We start from the raw sequence: 25,249 nt of genomic DNA on the forward strand, positions 1-25,249 counted from the left end.
CGGCTTCTCATGGGCAAAGATTAAACCAGTCACTATAAAGACAAATTTTATGGTAGAAATGCTTTTGCAAATTTCTTAAATAGGAATTCTTTTTAACATAATCTACCCAATATTCCTAATACAAATTAAATGATGTAGCTACCGGACTAATAAGCGGTAACACCCGACGGATCTGCCGTGTGGTGTATAGAATAGGCTCATAGAGAATGTAGACGAAGCCACGACTGGAGAGTAGAACTAATATTTGTGAACGATGCAGGTATCGGACGGTTGGCTTAGCGTTGTATCAAAGAATGCATGCATGCATGAGTTTTAATCTACGAAGGCATGGGAGCGAATCTGGAATAGTCTATATTAGCACAGAATACGGATGGATACCTACCTATTTGAAAGTGGAATTTGTTGACGTATTGTTATTACGCATGCATTATTACTTTTCCATCCTATGAAATTGTTGATGCATATGCAAAAAAAAACCTTACACAATGCACCAACCTAGCTTACTTGTTGATTATTCTTTCGGCGTGAACGTGTGTCGGTGAATATTGTAGTTCCATGCTTTAGGAATTAGTGAAATAAAAAATAATGGGTTGCAATCCGGGAGTTCCGGCAGCAGTGAAAACTTGAACATTAACGTTGTACATTTTTGAATTGTTTGGATTGGTTAGGGAATAATTTCAGGCACGAATTGCTTTATTTATCGGTATAAAAGTACTTACTAGCATTTATGTGGGTAAATACAATATTCATTTATTGCGCTATCGTACACAAAAATAACAATTTATATTACATAAAAAAATTAACACTTCAGAACTTTTACAATTATTTTACGTTAAAAAGTTTATCTCTCAGAAAAATCAACTTTCATTCATCAATTCAACGACTGTCTTACGAATTTTCGATGTGGTCACGTGTCCAGACACGAGTTTAACATTTTATACCCGTCCCAAGAAAAGTGCTCAACGCCGTTAAATAAGTTTACAGTTCAAAAAATAAATCAACGGAATGAAAACTTGACGCTTCCGCCTCCGTCAAGTAGAAAATAGTATTTAATAGGTAATTAAAAAATCAATTAATTTTATTGTGTTTCTTAAATTCTTTTTATCTGTTAATTACGTGATCTAAGACATTTCTTACATTACTGGCCTAGATATGTTTTGTTGAATTCCAGCTATGCAAACCTAGGTATCACTATGTCTGAACTTTCCATAGTACGTGTATGTAATAATACAATATTTAGCAAAAAGTTATAGTTACATACTTATGTAACTATAACTTTAAAAAAACACATTTTCGATTGGAAAAATATAAATAGAGTAACGATATTAGGAGGCGATTTTTTTTTTGTCTTAAGTCTGTATTCCAAAACGTGTCTCAATAAGTGTGTGATCTAATGTATTGTCTCCTTTAAGCGCAGTTATAAAGACTGGCAAAAATACCGACACTTGAACATGAACTTAATTTAGAGACTTTCTCTCTGAATTCAAAATTTACCTTTACAATTTTCAAATCAAAACAAATAGTTTCAGGTCTAAGAATACAAACGAAATAATTTCATTCCAGGTTTTCTACGAAATTGAAACATAATATTTGTGCAGACTAACTGTATAATACCCTCTTTGTAAAGTGTAAGCTTGCTTTGGTTTACTCTTTGAGAACTTGTTATACTGATAAAGTAAAATATACCCTTTTCATTCGGTTTTTAGTTTACTGACTGGCAAGTTCGTATGCCCCAGTAGTCAGTACGCCCAACAACGACATACATAGCGAATTTATTATTTAATTTAAATATTAATTATATCGAATTTCAACTTGTTGCGCCGTGCCCGTTGTTGGTGTGGCCTAATTATTATTATACAGTTTACCTAATACCAATATTTGGGGTCCTTTATTTTTTCAAGTAGGTACAAGTAGGTTTAAATGAATGATTATTGTTCTGTCAAATGTTTTCATTGATAAAGGAAAAGTTCATTGATATTAATTAAGCAGCATGAATTAATTCATGCTGCTTAATTAATCATTTTAAAAGTAGACTTTTGGCCTATGATTACAAACTTGTGTCACTTTATTCGATAGAACGATAATTGATAACAGTTTATCTAAATATGGTGTGCAAAGTGTACTAATAGTAATAAAAAACGTCTTTACTTATGTAATTTTAGGAAATATTATGGCGTTAAACAGTAGTAAGAAACTTATAAAAGTATTTTCGGAACAAGCGTTGGCATCTACAAGAAACTGTAAGTACTTATTTTTTAATACATATTTTCTAATTGAATACATATTAAAGTAAAGGGCACTAACTTTTTGTTCATATTTTAAATTTTTATTAGTTTAAAAACAAAACACGTTATTTTCGGCAATGTATCAATGTAAAAATCAATATTCAATCTATATTCAATTCGAATGAGAAATAAATTTTTACAATATTTTTTTATTTTTTTTTAAAGTTAAATCTTCACATTTTAAATTTTTGTATAATCGACATTCATTGGTTTTTAAATATTTTAGATGGAACTGTCAAAAGAGTTGTGGCTTCTAAGCCGGTGGTTGAAATGGATGGAGATGAGATGACACGCATAATCTGGGAAAAAATTAAGGAAAAACTAATATTTCCATATGTTAAGGTATGCAATATAAACGGCAGTTAAGTCAGGCAGATATTCATGCACAGAAGAGATACAATTATTAAATTAATCTCATATTTTACTATAATTCTTAGAGGCATTCACCAAACTCATTTCTTCTAAAGCCATCATTGAATTGGAGGAATTTGAAATATTACTAAAAATTAAATCAAGATTTTGTGCCCATAAACCTAACAGGGGTTTTCTTGTATTCGAGTAAATTGAAAAGTTATTAAATATTCTTATTATATTGTATTTTGGTTTGAGTTGATGGTCTTGTTACCAATACTAACTAACTCAAAATATTACTTCTGTCATCCAACAATCACCTCCATAGGCTATTCAAATGGGTTAGAAGCTATCTGCAATCCGTCTTAGAAAATAATCAGATATATTATCAGTTCACACATGCAGAGTATGCTTCACAGTGGAAGATTCCATTCATCCTGCTTACTCACTCTCGACTCTGTAGCCAAGTGTTTGCACATCAGGTGTTTCCGGAGATGATGTCTATAAGGGCTGTGACTAAATCATTTTGACGAGCCCCAAGACTTGCTTTTGTATCTCTCTGATAGTTTTATTTCTTATCTTTGATTGTGTTCTACCTAGGTGGTCATGTATTTCAGCTTTAGTAACAATCCACAGCATACCTTCTGTGTTATTTGTAAAGTTATTCCAACTTTTTCCTTTACCTACCTTTGTCACTACAGAATTACATGACATGGAGAAGTAATTTTAAATGTGGAGTAACTTTACATTGTGTTTATTAATAAGACAGTTTAAATAAAACTCAATATAATGTTTTATGGCCTTTGGAGGACACTGATGTTAGATGGTTAATCTAAAGTTCTTTAGTAAGTATGAGTAATTGCAATGTTCTCAGCGAAAAAAAAAACCAATAAAAGATTTGCTTTGGCCAAAAGTTTCATCAGCATATAATTAAAATTGTGACATATCATACTCATTGTACTTTATAAACTTAGATTTTATGTTATATTTTAATTAATTATAATCAAGAGAGTAGTAAATCAAATTTCTAAGTCAAAATACTAATCAAACAATATAGTGTGACTGTTAAGAAGACAATAAATACATCCAAAGATTATTATGACATAAGTAGGACAAAGATTCAAACTGTATCATTGAAGATAATAATCATTAATTGGTCATTGAACAAGACAGGCTTGTTATCCGGGCATTTTAAACAAAACAAAATGATGCAACCATTGATGAATCAATTATTATATACATTTTATCAAATAACATAGGTACTTCAGAAATAATATACCTATGTAGATATTGATTTGTTTTTGAGGGTATTTTTTTATGGAATTGTCTAGGTCTATCATATTGTAAGTGGAATCAACTGCCCATAACAGTGGTATAAGTTTCTATGTCATAACAGGCCTCAATTTACTACATTTACATACACTACTCTTTGGCGATTATTCCCATACCTCAGTTCCAAAGAGTAAATTATGAAAAAATATTGGAAGCAACAACTACTTTCACTTATTGATTTTATTTCTCTGTGGTAATGGTGGGTTATAGTTTCTGGAACAATTACCTACTCATATTTACCTTTGAGTTACTAAATTTTAGACTTGTTACACTTTGGATTAAATCCTCCCCCATCATATTGTTAAAATGCGTTTTTTAAAAATATCTTGTTGAATTATTTTTATTCTAACGTGTACCCTATTTTTTTCTACCCTAATTTCCTCATTATTCACGCAATTCCACAATTTTACTTACTAAAAACCGTTATTTAGCTATAACATAATGACATAACCCAAATCCAAGTCATCCTTAAAAGTATTGTTACTGTATAAATGACTAAGCACAATATTTACTGAGTATTTAATGAGATAGAATTCGTTCGCGTAAGAATAAGTTTGTGATGCTTTACCGACTAGGTACTATTTATACTAATACGTTTCTGTTTAATAGTAGGTATGTATGATTGAACAAAGGTTCGACAGCCCCATAAAGTTCACTCGCAGAATGAGTATATACATGTTCAGTATTCGAAATTTAAATCAAAAAAAGTTGTAACGGTACACGTAAACTGGAACTGGCTGGACAAGTTCTTATCTTAAATTAAAAAGTCGCGAACCCAACCCGCTTATCGGTCCATATTTTTAAATGTCATTTAACGCAATATATAAATTACTCACAAAGTCCGAGAATATTATTTGATAAGATATGCACGTTTTTTTATATTTTTACTTACTATTATTATACATGTGAAAGTTTGCGTGTTTCGATGATTTATTAAAACACACTAAAACGGCTGAATGGGTCTATGAAATTTGTAAACAAATATAGATTATTAGCTGGATTATCACATAATAAGTACCTAGGTATGTATATATTTTTGTTGTAATGTCAACGCGGATAAAATTTCAGTTGTAATATATACTTATATAATTCTTTTTAAGTATTATGCACTTCTGCGTAATAAACATTTGTTTGTGTAATAATTCTTATCGTATTCGCATTTCTTATCAAATGGTATTATGGCGCACTTATCAACAGTTTACTGGGGCATGTTAGAAAACGTATCCAATCTGTCCTACATACAAAAGAACAATAATAGAATGCCTAACACAAAACAGTGACAAACATATTTAAAAAAAAATTAGGCCAATAATATACAGCACATAATATTAGAGAGAGGGAGATAGGTAGATAACAGTAGCTATTTCAAGTTTATTTTTCAGTAGAGATAATAATATATTTAATAATCGAAAAAATGTTGCCCATATAGGACGGTAATTTGTTTTTTGACATAGAGGAAACGACATTCACACAAATGATTCAAAATTCACAATAAAATAATGTATGGAATACGAGGACAAACAACCAAACGGGAACTGTAATTGGTAAGTGAATATGGCCGCCCATAACCCGGTTCCTTACTCGACAGAAGCCTGTGCGAAATATTAAAACCGCATATTACTAGTACAATATTTATTGGCAATAAATAATTTAACTAGGATAATTATTTTATCAGGTGCGTCGTAAATATGTTTTGATTAAAAAACATTGAACCGAAATTATTCATTATGCTCCTGCGTAGTTTGCGATTTATCTGCGATCAGTTCTAACACAGAGTAGGAATGGAGGTTCTACTGTTAGCAATCATGCTGGTGGCAGCTATGTCGTTTTGTATCCATTATATAGTATATATTATAGTATACATAAAATGGATCCTTTATCACATTTATGACTTCTAAAACAATATAAGTATCGTCGCGCTAACGCGGGCAAGACTGAGGTAAGTGGGATAACTTACTTAGACTTTACTTACGTAAAATGAGTGTGATAAAATACGAACTTGACATTTGCATTGGGCTGTCTTAGCTTAAGCTCGGTATGATTTCAGCTGTCAAATGACTATAAAAAGAAATCAAAGATAATGCTAAGCTAAGTAAAGTGTAAGTACGTTCTAAGTATAGATGTCAGTCTTAGAATTATAAAACAATAATAATAGATACCCGACAGCCGGTAATTGCATGACCATTTTTTATTTATCAATATGTGCGTTAGCTCGTGGTAAAATAAATAAAAGTAAAACAGTAAAATTCTCAAAAATCATTCCAAAAATACTAACAAAATTTAGAAAACAGAACAGGAAGCAAACATTCGGGACTGTTTAAATTTTTCCGCTTATATTCTCGGATTTGTATTATTAATAGTAGGCTTTTCTTTGCGGCCTTTATGTATAAGGCACATTTCGGAGTACAAAAATATCAATAAAAACAGATAGGACACAGATAGTGATCGTACTTAAAAATAAATTTAATCTAGGGTTAAAAACTAAGGACAATAGAGTCGAGAACGTTTGTATGGAGAAATGGCCACTTGTTTCCTCTTAAGATATTCTTTTTCACATCCTAACTGAGATCATCAATCGTAATGTTATTCCTTTCAATTTAGATCTTGGAGTGTAAAAGTCGGACGGATGGTAGCCCCTGTCGGTTAAGATATTTTAGCGGTAAAACATTCGTTTCTACTTCCTGTGTTTATTTGACTTTACTTTTGCTTCTATGTCCCTTAGCTGCGGCGGGAGTATAATGTGTATGTCAATCCCTTTCGATTCTTTATATCTTTTTTAATTTCGCTCAGTCGTTTGAAGACTTTGTTTTGCAGTTCACTTGTGACGGCAGCATTTTTCTTGGGAGTTTCAGTTTAGGTTTGCCTTTGGTATGTGGCTTCGCCAGCTCCATTTGTGTCGTTTGATCTGCAGATTTATTTCGATTTATTGTAGGTTGCTTCAAAATTGAATTTCTCAGACCGGTCATATCGAGGATTTTGTGAGTTGATGCGAGATGATCCTTTATGACATTTTTTCAAATTTGAAAGGATAACCAGGGTTAATTTCCAACAGCTCGAGTGCCTGTACTACGACTTGGGACTCCCCCACCGGGATGCCACGGATGATCAGGTCACCATCGACGCGGCGCACGCCATCCTCAAACACAATGTCGGCATCAAATGTGCAACGATAACACCTGATGAACAAAGGGTTGAAGGTAGACAAATAAAACATTTACTAACGCAGTGTAAAGTTACTCCAAGTTTAAAATCACTTCTTCCTGTCATGTAATTCTGTAGTGACAAAGGTATAAATAATAACATAATTATCCAAAGTTGTGATTGTTATTAAGTACTAGCTGATACCCACGACTTCGTTCGCGTATACACATGACTATCTATATTAAATGAAGGTTTCGCCACATTTTATCAATTTATATAAAAATAATATTATAATATAATAGATAGTTACAACTGTAAGTAATCTACCACTATAGTTAGCTAAAATTAAGTTTCCTTTTTATATAATATAAAAAAAATATTAGTTATTCATTTTAAACTATTCTTTCAATTTGATTTCTGAAGGAAACATACATCAAAGGAAAAATGAAAATGTTGTTTTTATTTAATTGCGAGCATTTTCATATTTATTGACCTTTTAAACCTTCTCTGGACTTCCACAAATAATTCAAGACCAAAATTAGCCAAATCGGTCCATACGTTCTCGAGTTTTAGCGAGACTAATGAACAGCAATTCGTTTTTATATATATATAGATAAATTCCGCTGTTTTGTAATTTGGTGAATCAACATCTTCTGAGGATGCCTCGTGTACACGTGTTGAATTGGTTGAACACAATTGAGGTATATAGACTCAATAAATAATCAAATTTGCATAAGTAATTTATGTTAAATAAAGTACCTTTACCACATAAACGTGCTTTAAGAATTCTTTTAAATTTCGTAATGGGTTTGTTTTGAACATTTTCTGGGATCTTGTTGTATAAGCATATACATCGCCCTACAAAAGACTTACTAACTCAGTTTACATACATTAAGGCATTTCCAATTTTTATCTTTTATCTACATTTAATAGAAGAAAAATTCAAAAGGTTAGAAGTGCAAACATTAGCAAAAGTACAAAACTAATAGATGCTCTTAAGTACGCTCTAACACAAAAGTGCGGTGGGCAGGACATGTGGTAAGATTCAGACAGACAATAGATGGACAGTTGAAACGACAATTTGGGAAGGACCATCTGGCAAAAGAAAAAGAGACCGCCCAAGAAACAGATGGGTTGACGAAATAATAAAAACGGCAGGAAAATAAAGGGGAGGTAAAGCACAGAAAAGGGATAGATACGAGTACATGGACTGAGCTGGAGAATGCCTATCCAGAGAGGGGTTCCAATAATATAACTTTTATATCTTCGACTCTACGCGTAGTCTTTAGGTAAATATGTATTAAAAGATAATTGGAATCCATAAAGGCGTATTATTATTATATAAAATTCTCGTGTCCCGGTGTTTGTTACAAAACTATATGAAATTTTTGTGTGCAAATCGGGTAGGTCTAAGAATCGGCCATTTTCATACCATTTAAATGATATCTAAGGGTGAAAATATATATTTTTTATTTTTTTGTCAATTTCGTTTATATTTATTTTATTGTGATTCTGCATTAAAAAATACATGCAACTTCAAATTTTAGCCTTTCTTCGAACTACAACTATTTATGTATCGCGATTTTATTATTATTCTGTTCCATCCACAAAACCGCTATAGGGTTGCAAGATGGCAATCGAATACAATAATAATTGTAGTACGATATATTATTTGGTAGATCTGAGAATCGGTTGCATCTATTTTTTATACCCCAAAATTTTTAATTATTAAATTATTTTTATTACTTTTATTATTATCTGCATTTAATATTAAATTAGAAATAAAGCAATCCTTATTTGTAATACCGGTGGCGACTAGAGTCTAGACGAAACCAATGTATTTAATTAAATAGGAAATAATATCGTCATGAGGCTTCTTCGTAGACGACCAATTTACTGTAAGAAATTTTCCATTGATATATATTATATTATTTAATAAAATGCTTGTAATAGTTTTTTTGGTTCCCCTTCACCATTGGAAGGTTTTTTACACAGGATTCCGGCTAGATTATGGGTACCACAGCAGCGCTTATTTCTGCCGTGAAGCAGTAATGTGTAAGCATTATTGAGTTACAGTCTTAAGGGCGCCGTAGCTAGTGAAATTACTGGGCAAATGAGACTTAAAATCTTATGTCTCAAGGTGACGAGTGCAATTTTAGGATTCTTCAGGAATCCTGAGTGGCACTGCATCGTAATGGGCAGGGCGTATCAATTACCATCAGCGGAACGTTCTGCTCGTATCGTCCCTTATTGACATAAAATGGACTGAGATTCAGATTTGAAAGTCGAACTGATGCTGTTATCTTGTGGAATGCTATCCTTTGCCCAGTCTCAATTGTGTTGTTAATTGTTATATATTTAAAACATTCAAATATGGGTAACTATGGAAAACTATATACTATGTTTGCATGCATGTTTGTTTTGTTGTTTAGAGTTCAAATTGAAAAAGATGTGGCTTAGCCCAAATGGTACGATTCGTAATATATTGGGCGGTACCGTGTTTCGGGAGCCCATTCTCTGCAAGAGCATACCTCGAGTTGTTCCCGGATGGACCCACGGGATAGTGATTGGACGACACGCGCACGGTGATCAGTACAAGGCTCAAGACTTCATCATCTCCAAACCTGGAAAGGTAAGTTTAGTTGTCACCATTCAGTTTTAGTTTAAAGTAAAATTTTACTATGTAATTAGAACACAAAAATGGTTAAAAAAAATTGACATGCCTTAAATGAACATAATAACTAATTAAATGATTTTAAAAACAAACAATTTGTTTTTAAAGTGATATCCCTCACTTTTGGGATTAATTACCCAAATTAAATTTTGTTCACAAGTTTAAAAAAAAACCCTAATTTGAACGTTGCCGGCCCTTAAAGGGTCAAAAAAAGTAGGACCCGAGCAGGTAGGTAGTGTAAATAATATTAATTAATTAATCTATTATTATTTAATTTTATACAGTTCTTATTATAAGATAGGTATGCTTTAAAGTTAGATAAATATTGTTTAAGTGTCAGTCTTAGTTCTATTTCATAAATTATTAACATTAAATAAAATTACATAGCAGGCGGTAACCACTGGTTGGCTCTGCACAGGGTTTCCTAGTGAGCCATCCAGAGGAATTTAATTTAAAGGTGCCTCTTTGTTTCTGTTTTTGAGATTGAGACTGTAAATTTTTATTAGGCATGTAGAACAATTTATTTAATTATAATAAATAAATAAAATAAAAATAGTGACTCGGTCTTGTGAAGAATATTTAAATGGATGTATCATGGCAGTGATTCAAAATTGGAGACGACAATTAAGTATTTCGTTTTATGTATTGTCATCAAGCTCTTTTCTTATAGCATAAACACATGTTCGGATTTGGTCCGGCCGAACCTACGGACGCGGTTCGGTACCGGACCATATTCGATGATAGGTATGTCGCATTGCCATCGTGAAAAATATACGAGTACGACGCCAGATCTACTGGGGCGAGGCGCCCAGCGGTGGATTTCCACTAGGGGCAGTTGGAGCAAGTGCCCAGGGCGGCAAAATTTTGAAAGTGATTAATTTCTTTTTAGTCTTATCAATATTGCTCAATATTGCTTAGCTTTTCTATGCATCCAATCCCACGTACTTCAACGTTTAGATTGCGAAGATTTAATCGACCAAATCGCAATTCAAAAAGTCAGACGTGTTTGCCTGTGAAAAAATTGATGTTATATAATTATGAGTCACCCTCAATGCCAAATTTATAATTGTTAAAAAAAAGAATAATTATTCATGTTTTTAGAATATATAACATATAATAAAGTTTCTGCAATAAATTATTTATTTTAGTTTTGAAAAATAAAATACATAAACTATTAGTTTATGTAAAATTCCAGTATTGGGGCGGATTTTTTCCCGGTGCCCATGGGCAGCATTAAGTTTAAATCCGGCGCTGGGTCCACTGTACCAAATCCGACCATGTGTTTAGGTCATTACACTTGAATTCCATACAGGTGGAGATGATATACACGGCAGACGACGGCGCCGTGACCAACAAGTTGCTGTACCAGTTTAAGTCACCCGGCGTCGCCATGGGCATGTACAACACAGACGAGTCTATTCGCGCCTTTGCACATTCCAGTTTCCAGGTGAGTTTGGATAATAATCTACTCTATAACTACCTACATATAATTACGTGAAAAGTTGTCGACCTTCCTTGGCGATCTGGCGAGTTAAACTGTGTTATCAATATATATATATATATACTAGCTGACTCAACAGACGTTGTTCTGCACATAATAAAAAAATACTATACTTTATGAATTTACCAATAATACTTCATAACATCAAGAATTATTCCGTAAAAAATGCTCCCTGTTATAATGAAATTGTTTCACAGCGAAACTGTCAAACCGTGCGTCACTCAATTCTCTCATAGAAAATATGTCCATACAAAACAATTATTGAAAATAAATTAATTATGGCTCCCAGATCGACATAAAGGAGTCCATTGCGGACAAACAACGTGTCACGTAATTTATATATATTAAGATATAGAATATATATAATGAAAATGGTCTTTGAGGCTCTTTCACGTCTAAACCACTCATCGTATCGACATGAATCTACCATCATTCGATGCGAAATTTATCCTTAATGGTTTATGACTGCTTAATTTTTTATTGTTTAATTTATTTCCTTTTAAAATACGGCCAGCGAATCGGGAACGGCTAGTTATTAATAAACGCGAACTAAAGTTATTCCTTTAAAACTTTTTGTGTCCTATCTTACCTTTGTTACTACAGAATTACATGACAGAGAGAAGTAATAAACTTGGAGTACTTAACATTGCGTTTATTAATAACTGCCGTTCCCAATATTCAGTCTATCTCCGGTTGTGGCCTACTTGAGATAAATATCATAACTATCGTTGACTATTCTGTTCCAATAAACTTATCGACGGTAATTCACCTTATCCGTATACGCTGTCTGTCAATGGGAGGACGAATGGCTTACCAGCACTACTGCTGGTAAGCCATTCGTTTTGCAATTTCCATACAAACTTCTACAAGTTTGTATGGAAATTGCAATTCACGCGTCCCAATATAAGGCGATAAGAATAACTTATCGGGTATATTGGGACAGCTTCAGATTATTGATAGCTCATTACTGACAGTAGAAGGTAGTATTTTATCTCTATCTGTAGATAGTATATTGGGAGCGGCCGTAAGACAGCTAAAGTTCTACGTATCGTACATAAAAAAGAGGAGGTGTAATATTAATTTATTATGTTTATTTTGGTATGTGTGATTAATTAGTTGGTGTTTGCAGTGTTTTGTCCCGAATAGGTTTGCTACTCAACATTTTTGTTGGGTATAATATTTTTAAAAGCTTATACGCTATTGTAATTTTTAAAGAATGTATATTTAAAAACAAGTGCTGACTCGGCAAATGTTGTTTTGCCATATAAATTAAGTACTCCACATAATGAAATTTCATTAACTGAATTTGATTATCTTTTGTAGTATTTATCTACTTTAATTCTCATTATAACCTCATTCAAAAAAATAAAACAAAACAGCTGTACAACTTGGAACTGTATTTACAATGTCTATTGATATTAAATAACCTTCGTACGAGCAATAATGGCGGATACATATTAACTTATACATCCGACTTTCAGGTTGCTCTACAGAAAAAATGGCCATTGTACTTGTCAACAAAGAACACCATCCTTAAATTTTATGACGGTCGCTTTAAGGATATCTTCCAAGAAATTTACGACGGGTAAGTAAATAATAAGTTATGGTCTTTTGCTGTCAAATTATAGTCGTTCTGTTAACTGACAGTTAAGTATACATTGTCGCTTAGAATTTTTTTGTTACTCATTTCTTTTCTAATAGTTTTTTGTGTCCAGATCTAACAATTACATAATGTTATACCTAATTATCAACAGTTGCATACAAGTCTTTATCTACACCCATAATAGGAATCCTCTATAAAAGATTCTGAAACAGATAGCTTACTGCTAACTTTAAAGCCAGTCCTGTGGGCTTACCATGAACTCTTATTGCGATTCATTTGACAACCTAAAATGAACTGCTTTGCTATTTCGTACCACGACGTGATTAGAGCTATCTAATTTAGGTTGACGACAAATCAACTGATTAAATCGCAATGATGTCAATTGAATGTCAAAAATGATTCAGTTGATAATCGCAAACTGATTTAGTTCGTTCATTCATTCGTACCATGAGATAATATTTCAACCTAAACTGGATAGCTTATGTCTCAAAGTGAGCGATTCAAAAAAAGTTGCTACTTCCTTAGAGGAAAGTGAATCGTGTTAATAACTTTTAAAAAATAGTGAAAACATACAGAAAAGGAAAATTTTATTGATAAAAGATGAGATGAGCATACTTTATTGGACTTTTTTGTAAAACAAAATACTGAATAAGAAAGAAGCCCGGGCTATAATCTGTTCGCAAGAACGAATTAAAAAAAATGTACTCTGTGCTCCTGTCAAATCAAACATCAATGGAGGTGCGTTCATAACTGCATCGGAATCGCATCGCTTATTAAAAGTTGATAGTAGACCCTCTGGTAACCATAATATTATCATCCAAAGGAGTTTTATTATGAAAACGGATGATATAATGTTGTACTGAATTTCATTACAACACTCGTTTGGATGATGTAATGGTTATTAGGACATTGGGTGTTTTAATGTTGGCAATAGGATAACTATTTTAGAATCTTTAATAGACGATTTAAAGAATGAATATAGATAAACAATATAATTGATGTATCTATTGTGTTAAGGTTGGCCCCATGTTATAATAGTTTTCTTTTAATTGTTTGTCGTTTAATAATTATTATAAATGATTACCAGTGAATACAAGAAGCAGTTTGAAGACGCCAAGATCTGGTACGAGCACCGGCTGATCGACGACATGGTGGCGCAGTGTGTCAAGAGCTCCGGTGGCTTCGTGTGGGCCTGCAAGAACTACGACGGTGACGTACAGTCCGACGTCGTCGCGCAGGTAACCTACTGGTTATAACGCAACACTGAGACATTTTAGGATATTTACCTATTTATTGGCAGGCCTGTCCCACTCCCCGCGTAGGTATCGAGGTCGTGAAATTTTATCATTGTCTTATTTTAGAAAATAAAGGGGGGGGGGACACATTTAACTACTTTGGAAATGTCTCGGCGCAAAGTATTCAGTTTAGAAAAAAATGATATTTGAATCCTCAATCATTGAAGAAGACCATTGAAAATTTCTGAGTTTTAATTCTAAGTATAGGGAACCCCCAAAACTTTACTTTTTTTATGTGAAAATCTTAATGCGATACACAGAATACATCTACTTACCAAGTTGCAACAGTATAATTCTTATAGTTTCGGCAAAAAGTGGCTGTGACATACGGACGGATAGACAGACAGACAGACATGATGAATCTATAAGGGTTCCTTTTTTTCCATTTGGCTACGGAGCCCTAAAACTGTAACGTAGTTGGATAACGTACCTCATCAGGTAAAAAATGATAACTGTAAATATTTTGACTAACACAAGAGTTACTCATTAAATAAAAAACTTTTAATAGGTTCAGTCGCCCTGAAAAAGTCACAGAACGTCGGAACAAATAAAATGTAACTTTTACGCAAAAAACTAATGTAAAAATAGAGTTACACCTGAATCCTTTAAAAGTGTTTTATTTAATCTATTTCTTAAATTTCGCGAACAGATGAACGTGAAATTTAACACAGTTATATAGAGAAGATGTGCTTAAAGCTGTTAATTATATAATGACTTTAATACATTAAAATAAATATATCACACACTACTACTTGTATAACAGACAACATACACACATACATTATAGAGGATTTATTATTATGATTTATTAGGAGGAATTTTCGATCAGGTCACGTGTCCTGACGCGAGTTTAATATTTTATACCTATCCCAAGAAAAAGTGCTCCATTCTGCTAAAGAAGTTTTCACTTCAATATTAAATAAAAAATATCGTTTTTTTTAAATAAGGGACGAGACGAGCAGGACGTTCAGCTGATGGTAATTGATACGCCCTACCCATAACAATGCAGTGCCGCTACCAAAAATTCTGAGTGGCACTACAATTGCGCCCGTCACCTTGAGACATTAGATGTTAAGTCTCATTTGCCCAGTAATTTCACTAGCTACAACGCCCATCAGACTTAAACACAGTAATGTTTACACATTACTGCTTTACGGCAGAAATAGAAGCCGTTGTGGTACCCATAATCTAGCCGGCTTCCTGTGCAAAGGAGCCTCTCATTGGTAAATTTGATCACTCGTATGATCTACAATCATCTACATTGAAATGATTGACGGCAGGGCTACGGTTCCCTGGGCATGATGACGTCAGTGCTGATGTGCCCCGACGGACGCACGGTGGAGTCGGAGGCGGCTCACGGCACCGTGACGCGGCACTACCGCCTGCACCAGCAAGGCCGGCCCACCTCCACCAACCCCGTGGCCTCCATCTACGCCTGGACCCGCGGCCTGCTGCATCGCGCCAAGCTCGACGACTCGCCCGACCTGGCGCGGTTCGCGCTCGCACTCGAGGAGGTACCTCAATATCTTACATCTATATATATAAAAATTAATTGCTGTTCGTTAGTCTTGAATTATTTTGTTGATGGAAGTACAGGGAAGGTTTAAAAGGTGAATAAATAGGAAAAGCTGCAAAATTAAATAAAAACAACAAATTTGTTTATCCTTTGATGTGTCCATACATAATTTTTATGATAGAATTTATTGATGCACGGTTTGACAGTTCTGCTGTGAAACAATTTCATTACGACAGCAGGGTGCATATTTTACGAAGTAATTTTTGATGTTATGATATATTATTGACAAAATCATATAAAAACATTATTTTATTTATTATATACAGAACAAACTCTGTCGGGTCAACTAGTCTATATATATAAAAAATAATTGCTGTTTGTTAGTCTCGCTAAAACTCGAGAACGGCTGGACCGATTTCTCTAATTTTGGTCTTGAATTATTTGTGGAAGTCCAGGGAAGGTTTAAAAGGTGAATAAATAGGAAAATGCTCGGAATAAATAAAAACAACAAATTTGTTTTTCCTTTGATGCGTACCCCGTCGAATTTATTGACGCAACGGTTTGACAGTTATGCTGTGAAACAAGCAATTCTTCAATTTAATTCAATTACGAAGCAATTCTTGATTTTGTGATATATTATTGACAAATTCATAAAAAAAACATTATTTTATTTATTATATACAGAACACATCGTCTGTCGGGTCAGCTAGTCATTTATAATAATATACAGATGGGTGTCGCCATCGTCGTTTCAGTGTTGCTAATTTGTTCCAATGTACACTAAAGTCGGGGCATAAGTATATAACGCACGGACGAGTAAAAAAAGAAGGACTCCGCGCCGTGATATTAGCAAGTGAAGCATCGTTATGCTAGTGTGTGTGCGGTTACGGGGATACAAGTTACACAATTTTTTCTCCCTTAAATAATCATATATGGCCACAAATACTTAAAAAGTATCGTTTTAACACTTTTTCGCAACGCACGACGGCATTTTAAAATATTTTATTTAGACGCAAACTGATCTGTCACGGACGATGACAATTTTCATAATGGCCGCCTATCGGCCTGTAGTAGTGTGTGTGCGTGGGGGCTATGTATTTACACTTTAATCGGCTTGTTTTGGTGCTACACTGTTATGTAAGGTGACACGGAGTCCTTATTTTTTGTACTAGTTGGTATCACTAGTAAGTTGGTATCACTATAATAATAAATTTATTTATTTCAGGCAACATTGCCTATATATTGTTGGTATTAACTTATTCTAGGATTAGTAATATTAGAAGCATTTATTTTTAGATTTAAGAATAATATACCATTATACGTCTAGATCCACGGTGACTGCTATGAATACGTCGAAAGAAATTTAGGTTTTTTTTAGTGTGGATTTACAATACAGTATCAGAATTCTTGACAAACCCAAAAATTCTTAGCGGCACTAGAATTACGCTCATCACCTTGGTATAGAAGATGTGAAGTCTCCTCACGCAGTAATTTCACTAGTTACGTGCTAATTCTTACACATCACTACTTCACGACAGAAAAAGGTGGTACCCATAATCTAGCCGGCATCCTGTGCAAAGGAGCCTCACAGGTTATTAGTTAACCTCTTCTTGAGCAATGCACACACGCTAACACAAAGTGACATTCAAAACGTGAGTGTAAGACGTAGCTTGTCACACACACTAAAGTAGTAAGTAAGTGCCTGGCCTTTTCATCGGTTGTCGAGCAGCAAGAGGCTCTCTCAACACGTATAAATTATCTAAGCTTTATGCTTTGTATCTAATGGACACCAAAGCAGTGTACTGCAAGCAAAGCAGTTTTTACTGTCCGAGTGTTCTGGGGTGACCTCTCGGGACACGGTTCAATTCACACGAATGAAAAAAACAAAATGGCGTCATCTTAAAAAAAGTGGAAAGAACTTATTGTAAGTTTCGCTATTGTGAAATTTATTGTATTACTCAAAATATTTTATTTCACTGTCTTGATAAATTAGGCAAATACCGCGATGGTACGTCACAGCAACAAATCTAAATATAATTTTATTTATAAAACGGCTCCCGCGACGAAAGGATTCAGAGGAATTAAACGAACTTTGAATCATTTTAAATTTGATTATCAGCGGAGGTCGACAAAATTTATGCTAAATACATGAATATTTATATAAATTCGCACTAAAATGTAAATGCACTGATATGATAGCATTGTATACATAACTTTGTTTTGAAAGCATTAAAATCATAGATAGCGATAAGATATTAATATTTGCAATCTACCGCACACAATCTTCCAAAACAAAAGTATTATGCAGGTATTAATCTTCTTAATATATATAAAGCTCGTGTCACAATGTTTGTCCTCAATGGACTCCTAAACCACTTAACCGATTATAATAAAATTCGCACACCATGTGCAGTTTAGTCCAATTTGAGAGATAGGATAGTTTTTATTTCGATTTGGGACCCATAATTATTTTTATTTCCAATATTTGTTTTGTATGGACATATTTTCTGTGAGTGAATTTAATGACGCACGGTTTGACAGTTCTGCTGTGAAACAATTTCATTATAGTTAACAACAGGGAGCAATGACGTTCTATACATAATATAGAACGTCATTAACAGGGAGCATATTTTATAAAATAATTCTTGGTGTTATGAAATATTACTGACTTTATTATGCACAGAACAACGTCTGTCGGGTCAGCTAGTTTATCTGTAAATTAATACAAAAGATTGACTTACGAACTTCCAACATATCATAATTAAAAAAAAGTAATAGCAATGAAAGTATATTGTTCTATGTTGCATTGCAATACAGATGACAGTAGGTACCTACTGGCGATGCCGTATACACGGTCCATGCCGGTCTCATTCGGGAAATCGTCGACCGGTGCCTGAAGAAATTTGTGTCTTCTATCGAGTCCGCTATTCAGAAGGTCGCGAAATGGGGTAAAATGGGGTTTTATTAAAAAAATGCCTCTGTCGTAAATCCTATTACTCCACTGCTGAATATCTAAATGATCGGACAGCCTGGGACTAGATTGTGATTATTTTATAGCGACTGTACAATGTTGTATATTTTTATTGAAAAGAGCGCATAAAAAACAATGCTGGGAGAGTTTCTTGCGCCGCTTCTTCTCTCTCAGAGCGCCATTTGTTTCCGAAGCGGTAGTAGTATCTAGTAGCATAAGAAATGACATCAAAAAGAATTCTAAAGGAATCAATTTTGAGAAAATAAATGCCTTTATGCCTTTAATGAACCTTGACCAATTTAACCCCTAGAAGACTCAAGTTTGCGCCATTAAAAAACCATTTGTCGTATCACTACTCTTCGACAACTCCTCCCTTAATGCCTTTAGTATCGGAATTCCACATATGGCGTACTGCTGTCATCTCAAGTCTGGCGCATCCCAGTATCAGCTCGAACCAATTGGCAAGAGTTGCTCTACTTGTCGAGAATCCGGTGATTAATGAAAGATAGATTACTTGGCGTTGCATAGAGACGTCGTTTCATTGTGTGTCTTCTACCTCATTTATCATGGGGTGTCTTCCGAAGAGCTGTTGACCTTGGTTTGACCTGATTCCATCACCACCATCTAGATATGTGGCGGAACCACTGTAGTGCGGTTTTCAAGCAACTTTCTTCCGTGTTGGTACAACCACTTAGATAGCTTGTGATCTATCAAAATCGCAGTCTTTAGTGTACAGTTTTTTTTTATAAACGATGATGCTTGATATAAGCCCTGTATAGCTATTACTTAACGTTTGTTTGCATTAACACGTCGATAAGATCAATGACTTCAAAGCGGATGTATAAATACGTCACTTAATTAATTGTGATTTAATTGAAATTTAATAATATTATCATTTTAGGCGTGCGTGGAATGCATCGACAGCGGTAAGATGACCAAGGACTTAGTGATTTGCATTCATGGCGTAAAGAACACGAAAGACGGAATGTTTTTGCACACTGAAGATTTTCTGCAAGCGATCGCTGATCAACTGGAGCGGAAATTATCTAAGTAATAAATAATGTTTGCCACTATAAACCGTGAGATTCTATCTTTGATATTAAACGAGATTTGTAAAGTTAGGAATGAATATTAATTTAGGTACCTTCTTTTTATATTATTGTATTCATTCGAAGTGTTAATACCGTAACCTACTACTAGGTACGGTTACGTACCTACAAGGAACGGTAACGAAAAGATTCCAATGAGTTATTTGACTGAATATGGATAAGTAACATGTGTATCTGCACCTATTTTACGAATGTGGTGCAGGTGTAGGTTTAGAAAAACAAAATATGGTTTCGAAGAGGTAGTAATAAATTCCATATTGAAAATACAGCTAAAATCATTATTAATTTTTACTCCTATACAAAGAGATAGTTGTAATATAATCAGGTGCTATACAAAGGTGCTTATTATTAGGCATTGTGAACATACCTACTTACATATTAAGAGAAATGTTACTTAAGTGCTTTTTAAGTAATCCTTGTCTTTATAATTTATTTTATTATGCAAAATCATGTTTGATGATCATAAGATAAAGTGAATAAATTTTCTATTTTATTTTTATTGTTTTATTTAAGAGACAATACTTATGCCTGCACAATAAATTAATATAAAAAGAAGAAAAAATACATAATTAATCATTGGAAATTGGTGAATATGAGGCTCCCGTCCCATTCCTTTCCGCAACAATGTAAATAATTAAGTACTGCCTTTATCTATATAATATATAAACGTAAAAGTCCTGACTGACTGACTGATTCACTCACTTAAATCAACGCCCAGCCCAAACCGTTGAACCTAGAAAGCTGTTTTCTACTTTTCATAACAGGTAATTTACATAACGCAAGTATCCACTAAGAAGGGATTTTTGAAAATTCCACATTTAAAGGGGTGAAATGGGGGTTGAAAGTTTGTATGGGGATGGAGTAAAATTATTAGTGAGAGATTTGAAACTTTGCGTATGGACTCCTTATTACAAAAATGACTTTCAGCGTTTTGAAAAAATTCACCCCTAAACGGGTTAAAAAGGGGTGCAAAGTTTGTATGAACCGATTTAGATGAAATTTGGTATAGAGATAGTTTGTGACCCGGGGAAGGTCATAGGATAGTTTTTATCCCGGAAATCATCCTCTGAGGGGATGAAATGGGGGGTTTGGAGCTTTGTATGGCGCTACAATATTTAAACAAGACCCACGCGGACGGAGTCGCAGGCAGAAGCTAAATAGGGGTGCAAAGTGTGTATGGGGAAACTTTTTTTGAGCTATAAAAATAGGGGGTTAGATAGATTTTTTTGACAGTTGGTTATATGTATGTATCTCAATTTTTTTTAGGGTTCCGTATCCAAAGGGCAAAAACGGGACAGTATTACTAAGACTCCGCTGTCCGTCCGTCTGCCTATCTGTCTGTCTGTCTATCTGATTGTCCGTAACCAGGCTCATGAACCGTGATAGAAAGTTAAAATTTTCACAGATCCTTTTGCCGCTATATCAATAAATACTAAAAACAGAATAAAATAACAATTTAAGGTGGCTTCCATTAAAACAAACGTGTTTTTTTGCCTTTTTTCTCGGTAGGGTCTATACGATACATCCAAATAACACCGAGTGCTACCACCTACGCTTATTACTACATGAGGTTAGAGGGCCTTCGAATATTTAAAAACGGTATCCTCCATCCAACATTTCAATTAGCGTGTAACACCCTTGGACTGCTAGAGGACGATAAACATTGGTACACAAGTTTAGAAAAAGCTGCATTGTGCGATTCTCCTTTCAAGCTGCGCGAACTGTTCACAATAATGATAGGTTTTTGTCAACTTACTGATCCCTTAATCCTTTGGGAAAAATATACGGACAGTTTTTCGGACGACATTAAACGGAAACTTGAAAGAGAATTGCAAAATGGCGCGGAGTTATTCATGAATGAGGTGTTTCACAGATGCTTGATATTGATCGAAGATGTAGTTTTAGCACAAGCTGGAAAACATTTGGATCAATTCGGTTTACCTAAACCAAAAAGATCCGCAGTAAACCTGGATAATTGCAAATATCTACGAGAGACAAATTATTACCCTTGCGCCCTGGGAGAGGTAGTTAGTATCGCATCACGAGGAATTATTGACAGACGAACAGGCAGACAGTTTATCAACAAATTCTAGCCAGCATTGAAAAAGATATTGGGAACATGTCTTTCCTGGTGGCACTGGAAAAACTTTTCTTATAAATTTAATATTAGCAAACATAAGAAATAACCGGGGTATCGCTTTGGCTATCGCGTCATCAGGAATCGCTGCCATACTACTGGAGGGAGGCAAAACTGCTCACACGGCTTTCAGGCTGCCTCTTAAATTACTTTCTTTACTTACAGACTTATTAAATCTTAATTATACTGAAACTCCATTATGAAATATCCCAAAACAAAGCAACGCAGCGTTGCGCGATTGCGAAATTAATTATTAGTTTGGGACGAAAGCACTATGTCGCATAAGGGGGCCTTTGAAGCGTTAAATAAAACCCTTAAAAACATCCTAGGGAACAACTTCACGATGGGAGGGTCACAGTTTAATTAGCTGGAGACTTTCGTCAGACTCTGCCCGTAGTGCCGAGGGGAACTCGAGCTGACGAAGTCAAAGCATGCATTAAGGCGTCAAATAATTGGCCCTTAATTAAAAAACTAAACATTACAAAAAACATGCGAGTGCATCGTAAGGGCGACGTGTGCGCCGGGGAATTCTCCAATCTTTTGCTTAAAATAGTACCTAAATGGAGAATATCCGAAAACTGAGGGCAAAATTGTAATTCCACCAGGACTTGCGTCAGTTGTGCACACCGTTCAAGATCTAATAGCCCGAATTTACCCAGTTGTCCAAAACCTGCCCAATAAACCCATGGAGTGGTTGCGTGATCGTGCTATTCTGAGTCCTAAGAGTGACCAAGCTTCTGTCATTAATGACACTTTATTGAAGGCGTTTGAAAGCACAGAACTTCAATACAACTCTGTGGACTCTGTAGAAAATACGGATGATTCTGTTCAGTATCCTGTGGAATTCTTGAATGCACTCAACCCGCCTGGACTACCAACTCATAAACCTGACCTTAAAGTGGGTGCTCCAGTAATGTTACTGCGTAATCTGAACCCTCCCAAGTTGTACAACGGGACCAGGTTGCGTATAAAAGCTTTACATAACAATGTGGTAGAGGCCACTGTCATTACTGGTTGCGCTAGAGGTGAATCCATGTATATACCACGCATACCTCTAATACCATCTGACTACCCGTTTGAATTTAAAAGGTTGCAGTTCCCCCTTAAGGTCTGTTTTGCAATGACCATTAATAAATCACAGGGTAAGTCGTTAAAAACGGCAGGGATTGACCTAAGGGGGGACTGCTTCTTACAAGGGCAGCTTTACGTGTCTTGTTCTAGAGTAAGTTCGCCGAGCAGTTTGGTCATACTAGCACCTCAAGGCAGAACCACTAATGTAGTGGATAAGGAAGTACTATAGCTAATGCAACAATAATAACAATATTGTTGTTTAAACAACAGTAATATCATGCATTTACAATAATGCATTGTAATTTGTTATATCACTTTGTTGGTAAACCTCAGCCCAATTCTACCACCATAGCGAAAATAGCGAATAAACCTTATTCATTAACCTGTCTGCTAGTCTGTCAAGCGAATCGTTTCATCGTTGTAAAGAGCTACGATATAAACGAGTTCCACGCGGACGAAGTCGCGGGCAGAAGATAGTTATATATAATATTAAGAAAATGAAGACCGGACCAGCCTTAGGATCATGGATCTATGTAGCGAGATCTATGAAGATACTTTTTACAATTTAAGCTATCATTATTCATACTTTTTTTATATGAGAAGAAGTACTACAGAACTATGAATAATGGTAGCTTAGTTTATTTTGAAAATTTCATCGAAATAGTATCTAGTTTCCAATTGCGCATACTAGTCAATACCTAGTCTTGTCATTAACACAGAAACAAAGAAAAAAAATTCTATTGCAGCATTGATTACTTTTACAGTGTATTAGTTTAATACATAAATATAAAAAGCTCATTCGAAGTAGTCTCTATTGGCTGCAATACAGTCCCTTTAAACGTTGAGGCAAGTTAAGAGAAGCACGTACTCTTTCCTTGGGAAAATTCTTCACCAATCGGATTGTTTTAGGGACCCCAAATTATCAAACAAACCAGCTTCTAATATTTCATCTTTTCTTCCAGTAGCGCTATCGTCTGTCCTTGCCAATATATCTGAGCATCTTGTTAAAAATTGGTTAGAATTTTTTATTGAAAATAATAACATTTTGACAGCCAACCCGCTGGGATTTAGAAAGGGCCGGAGCGCTATAGACAATATAGGTATATTTCTGTCGGATATTCGATTAGCTTTCTCAAATAATGAGCCAGTTCTTGCGGCCTTTCTTGATATCAGCTCAGCGTATGATAATGTACTGATTTTAGTACTGCATAAAAAATAACATGACCTGCACGTTCCCCAATTATAAATTACATTTATCATCAATATGCTTTCTGAGAGATGTATTAAATTAGACCTAAACTATGGTACTCAACTATCAGGGCTTGTATGGAGAGGCCTGACCCAGGGATCAGTCCATTGCTGTAAAATGTGTATACCTATGATTTAGAGGCATCCTTAAATTCAGATATATCTGTTTTGCAATATGCTGATGATCTTCTTTTATACGACTAGGACAGTTCTGTAGTAAATGCTAGTAATCGCTTAACTACTAGGTACTCCTAGTAAGGTACTGGTTCGATGTCAATGGATTGGAATTGTCTGTTAGTAAAAGCACTGCGGTTATCTATTTTCTAGACGGAGAATCATGTCCGATTTCAATGTACTTTATAGAAATTATCCGTAAAGTCTGAATCAAAATTCCTAGGAGGTCTTTTAGATTCCAAACTAACTGGAGTACCTCACTGTGATAATATTTTTACAAAATGTGACAGAAACTTAAATATGATCAGCTGTCTAACCGGTGTCTGGTGGGGTGCCCATTCTTTTTCCTTCCGCCTTATTTACAACGACCTTATCGTAGCTTATTTGATTATGCCACTTTCATTTTAGAGCTCTGTAGTGCAGTTTATTAGATTCAATTAGATTGTGTGCAGGCCAAAGCTTTAAGGATCATCCTTGGAGCTATGAAATCTAGCCCTGTCATCGCTATGCAAATAGAGTGTGTTGAACCGAACCACCTTTATACTTAAGACGTCAATTTTTATCTGATAGATATTTATTTAGAGCAATGCAATTTTCTCATCATCCTTTAAGTGATAAACTTCAGCTCCTTTTAGAATTTAGATACTTGTTCATACTGGTCCCATTAATCTCCCCCGTGCCTTGTCACAAGCTATCAAACATTTTGCTCCATACAAGCGCCGATGTTTAGCACATATTATTGTTATCCTACTTTTGATACTAAATATAAAGCACTAATAATTCCAAGAAATCAATTGCAAGCTCCTCAATATGTACACATATTAAAAGAAAATGTGTTTAC

General features: G+C 34.6%; 1 protein-coding gene across 1 annotated transcript; it reads left to right on the forward strand.

Moving 5' to 3' along the window:
• Positions 1-1,693: 1,693 nt before the first annotated feature.
• LOC126971312 (isocitrate dehydrogenase [NADP], mitochondrial-like) lies at positions 1,694-20,271 on the forward strand. The gene is made up of 10 exons (XM_050817532.1): positions 1,694-1,900; positions 2,163-2,240; positions 2,512-2,627; positions 7,021-7,165; positions 9,542-9,741; positions 11,096-11,230; positions 12,766-12,869; positions 13,975-14,125; positions 15,463-15,696; positions 19,571-20,271. Exons 2-10 carry the CDS (start codon positions 2,171-2,173, stop codon positions 19,721-19,723), a joined length of 1,308 nt encoding a protein of 435 aa, XP_050673489.1. The 5' UTR covers positions 1,694-1,900; positions 2,163-2,170; the 3' UTR covers positions 19,724-20,271.
• Positions 20,272-25,249: the final 4,978 nt, after the last annotated feature.

The sequence above is a fragment of the Leptidea sinapis genome, chromosome 23 (assembly GCF_905404315.1).
Source record: "Leptidea sinapis chromosome 23, ilLepSina1.1, whole genome shotgun sequence".
Taxonomy (NCBI): domain Eukaryota; kingdom Metazoa; phylum Arthropoda; class Insecta; order Lepidoptera; family Pieridae; genus Leptidea; species Leptidea sinapis.